The 4,399-nt window shown below is 34.8% G+C and overlaps 1 protein-coding gene across 1 annotated transcript; it reads left to right on the plus strand.

Annotated features, from left to right (window-relative positions):
• Window positions 1-2,508: 2,508 nt before the first annotated feature.
• Window positions 2,509-3,979, plus strand: LOC122789131 (neuropeptide Y receptor type 4-2-like). Its single transcript, XM_044056353.1, has one exon. It carries the CDS (start codon window positions 2,511-2,513, stop codon window positions 3,747-3,749), a length of 1,239 nt encoding a protein of 412 aa, XP_043912288.1. The 5' UTR covers window positions 2,509-2,510; the 3' UTR covers window positions 3,750-3,979.
• The last annotated feature ends 420 nt before the right edge of the window (window positions 3,980-4,399 follow it).

Consider the following 4,399-nt stretch of genomic DNA (forward strand, 5'->3'; position numbering starts at 1 on the left):
ACTTAAAAAAATGGTGAACATCTGCACACTGTGAAGAGAATGAGCAGGAATACGTATTAACCAATATTCTACCTTTCCTACTGATAACTGAGGAAAAATATAACCGATCATGATGGTTCAGCATTAAATTAGTTTACCACAAAATGATTTTTACTTGCCCATAGATTTATTCATGTCTCAAAAAAGTGTTGACTTGAATTAGAAAACGATTATAGTGAGACAGCCACTAAATGTGTATCTAGATTTCCAGTGAGCTTGTTCCTTGCAAAAAAAAAAAAAAAAAAAAACAGTTGATTCCTCATACATGTACTTTGCAAAAATTAAAAAGTCTTTTGGTCCTATTTGTGATGATCAAAGAGGCAAAGACATGTTTGTTTACAGAATAAACAGCGGAGATTATTGGTGCATCTATTATTGTTTCATTTCGTTATTTGTTTCATTTTTTATTTTACTTATTTACTCATGTCATACTTCTTGACTATCTTCTGCAACACTAAATGTACACAATAAATCATTTCTGGCCTATGGAGCTGCAAACTCATTCACAGATCTCCAAAATTTCTTAAAATCAGAGTTCATTCTGTGTTTATGTTAAGACCTGCAAAGTAAATGGATCACCATGCGATCTGGTGAAGAAACACCTTCATTTTGTGTAGAAACCAAATGTTGCTTGGTGTTCAAACTTAACTCAAAATGAAAACAACATAGATATAACGTCCCTTGAGTCTTTGATTACAGATACATGAAAACTGTACTATTAGGTAGTATTTGGCATGACTTCATCATAACACTGGCAAAAAATCAAATATCTTACCCACATTTTTAATTGTGCAGTATGGCTAATTCATTTACTTTATAAGCTTAAATCAAACCACTAACACATTAGGAAAATCCAGTGACCTACAAAATAAGACCAGCTTTGGATTTTACAAAAGTAAAATATGATTTTAAATACATTTCGATGTAAACATTTAGATCAAAAAATTAGTTGTTGATATGTATTACAAAACCATGTTTAGAATGCATAAAACAAAGGACCTCATTACTGTGTCTAGAACTAAGATCCTACCAGTAGTGGCAATATAATAAATTTAAATTTCACACAACCTTTGTTATTCTACATAAAACTCATTCCACATGTAACCATTAATTTCTTGAAATCCTTGTGACTTAATTGCAGATTAAATACATTTCATAGTTGACTGCATACTCGTAGCCACATTTAATGAAAACAGTGCTAAAATCTAAATATTCTGAGTCTTTTAAAATATTACAGTTTGAAACCTCATGTCTGATAAACATTTTAATTTAGGATTAAAACATTTGAACAATCCTTAGAAATTGTAGTTATTTTTCCCGCTCAGATAATCTATAGACACTGTCCTAAGGGCACAAAAATATGTGCTTATATTAAGTAATCTCTTGAAATTCCACAAAACAAATCAAGAAACGAGTTTTAGGTTCTTGGTCATCTTTAAAAAAAATCTCCAAAGATAATTAAATCCACAACAAAGTTAAGTATGTTATCCATTTTAAATTACAACACTATAAAAGGTATTGTGAAAGCCACAACTTCGTATTTCCATCTAACCCTTAGTAATTCTAGTAATACCCTAAACCTTAAGTGTGTCTTAATTTAAGCACTAGCTGAAAATGCTTCCTTCTGCATTCATTTGCCATGTTCACTATAACCATGTCTTCAGCATTATTGTTTTCATGCCTGTGATACTCTTATAGCAAAATGTGCAGAAGCACCAACAGCCTTCACCTCTCACATGCATACACACACGCTTGCATAATGTATAAACAGATACTTTAACAACACTAAATGTATCCATTTGCTACCGGTTTAGTCTGCATTCATAATCATTTTAATATCTGTATGTTTGTATTCTTAACCCAACCTTTTGCTTGGTGCAAAGGCATGTTTCATATAATTGACAACTAAGTGCAGGTAATGCTGGCCTTGTGGTCACAGATTGTATACTCTGTTTTGGAACTCATGCATTCTCAAATGAAACTCATACTTTAAGTCCACAACATAAAAAATGAATTGCAACCTCATTCAGCTTCAGTATCCTTTAATAAAATTTTACATTTATACAAGTCTGTGCATCATACTGTAAACATATCATCAAATAAGTGTTATACTGAATTAAAGGAAATAATTTGTCTCTCAGCAATGCTCAGCTTTCACAAATAGCTTTGCTTCTGAAATTTGGCAAGGGGTGTTTCCAAAATATGATCCAGTTTTCACTAAGTAGCCAGTTATGTTTTTTGTAAAAAATCTGCCTGAGTCTTCATAGTAAAAACTAATCTTTCACTTTGCATTTTAAGTATACTGTGTGAGATGAATGTTAAGACATGCATTTTAAATACACTTTCCCTGCTGAAAGTTTACACATCCATAAGAAACTAACATATCTTGTGCATGCAGTTTGACAGAAATTGTCAGTCAGCTTTGTTAGTTTGCAAACTGTTAATTGTGACTGTGTTTTTTACAGGCTGTCATGTTTCAGATCAATGGCCCATTAAATGCCTATCATGTTTTTCTGATGTGGAAGCTTCCCACTAGCCCCTCTTCAGAACCATCTGAAGTTATAATGAACAGAAGTACTGGTTCCGAGTCAAATGGCGACATGCTGTATTATACAAACCAGTCTTTACCATCTAATGGTTTTCTCAATGACATGCAACCACCATTTGAAGATCCCTGCAAAAATTCCACAGCTCTTACTTTATTCTTGCTTGCACCATATAGTGTGGTTATGATCATAGGTCTGGCAGGAAATATCTGCCTTATCTGGGTGATTGCAAGACAGAAGGAGAAAGCAAATGTTACGAACATTCTTATTGCCAATCTATCATTTTCAGATATTATGGTCTGTACATTTTGTCTGCCATTCACTGTTGTTTACACATTGATGGATTACTGGGTCTTTGGGGAACTTTTATGCAAGCTGTCTCCTTTTATTCAATGTGCAGCAGTAACTGCATCGATCCTTTCATTAGTTCTTATTGCTTTGGAACGACATCAGCTGATTATAAATCCTACGGGGTGGAAACCAAGTATTCCACAAGCCTATGTAGCTGTGGTTGTCATTTGGAGTATAGCATGCTTGATTTCCCTTCCTTTGTTGGTTTACTGTGTTTTAAACGAGTATGATGAAGATCTGAAGATGTATTTTGCAACAGAAGCAGGGGATGGAAAAGCAATATGCATAGAATCATGGCCATCAAAGAAGAAAAAGTTGATTTATACTACTTGGCTTCTTACATTTCAGTATTGTGTTCCACTGTGCCTTATTATAATATGCTACCTAAGGATATATTTACGTCTAAGGAGAAGAATGGACATGCTCGATCGGAGCTGTGAAGAGAACCGCAGAATGACAAATAGTAAGAGAATAAATATTATGTTGGCTTCACTGGTTGCTGCTTTTGCTGGTTGCTGGCTGCCTTTGAATGTCTTCAATGCCATAATAGACTGGAACCATGAAGCAGTCATGCACTGTCACCATGATTTTGTGTTTTCCTTATGTCATCTGGCAGCCATGGCTTCGACATGTGTGAACCCAATTATTTATGGCTTCCTAAATAATAACTTCAAGAAGGAAGTGAAATCTATAATTTTGCATTGCAAATGTGGTTCTCCTGAAGATGAGTATGAACATTTTCCATTATCAACTATGAACACTGACGTTTCTAAGGCCTCTTTGAGGCTAACTTGCAGAACTAACTCTGTGTAGCTTGAAGAGATTTGTATAATATTATACAAATGGATAGACAATTGGACATTTTCATGACAAATATTTATGTATCATACATATAGAGTTTTGATTTGATATACTATAAATAAGTAGAAAGCACTTGAAACACTGGCACAATGTGGATGGCAGTCTGATACTTGTCTTGCTTAACCTGGCAGGTCAAGCAGAGCGCCTCTTTGGCCCTCTTCAAAAGGAACCTTGATGATTGGATGGGAGAAAGGAAATTCAACCCTGGGATCACGTCATTTGCCCTGCTAGACAGGGGTTCAAGGAAGTAAATACTGTGGGAAGAAATAGCCAGAGAATTGTTATGGCTAGGCTTGTATAGGCCCTAGGGCCGACAGCCTAGTACCAACCTATGATACAGAGTGATACTCTATTTTTTGATAGCACATGTTTGACTTATTTTACTCCTGCTGAATTACTACTGATTGATCATGAACTTTGTTCACGTTCCTGAGAATGCTTCATTCTCTTGGTTCAAGTTGCATATCTTTATTGTGGCTGTTATTTGAGATTTTGTATTCTAAATAACTAACCTCACAAGCTGGCCATGTCTTTGCCAACCTTGTGACTATCCTCGAGACTGTTTGAACTGTACTTTTCCAAATGAATTCCAGATATTACCA

Source organism: Protopterus annectens, chromosome 14.part0 (assembly GCF_019279795.1).
Source record: "Protopterus annectens isolate FY-2018-M chromosome 14.part0, PAN1.0, whole genome shotgun sequence".
Taxonomy (NCBI): Eukaryota; Metazoa; Chordata; order Ceratodontiformes; family Protopteridae; genus Protopterus; species Protopterus annectens.

Bases quoted from the DNA above. Each gene is read 5' to 3' on its own strand.
- LOC122789131 (XM_044056353.1), top strand. From the start codon at position 2,511: ATGTTTCAGATCAATGGCCCATTAAATGCCTATCATGTTTTTCTGATG.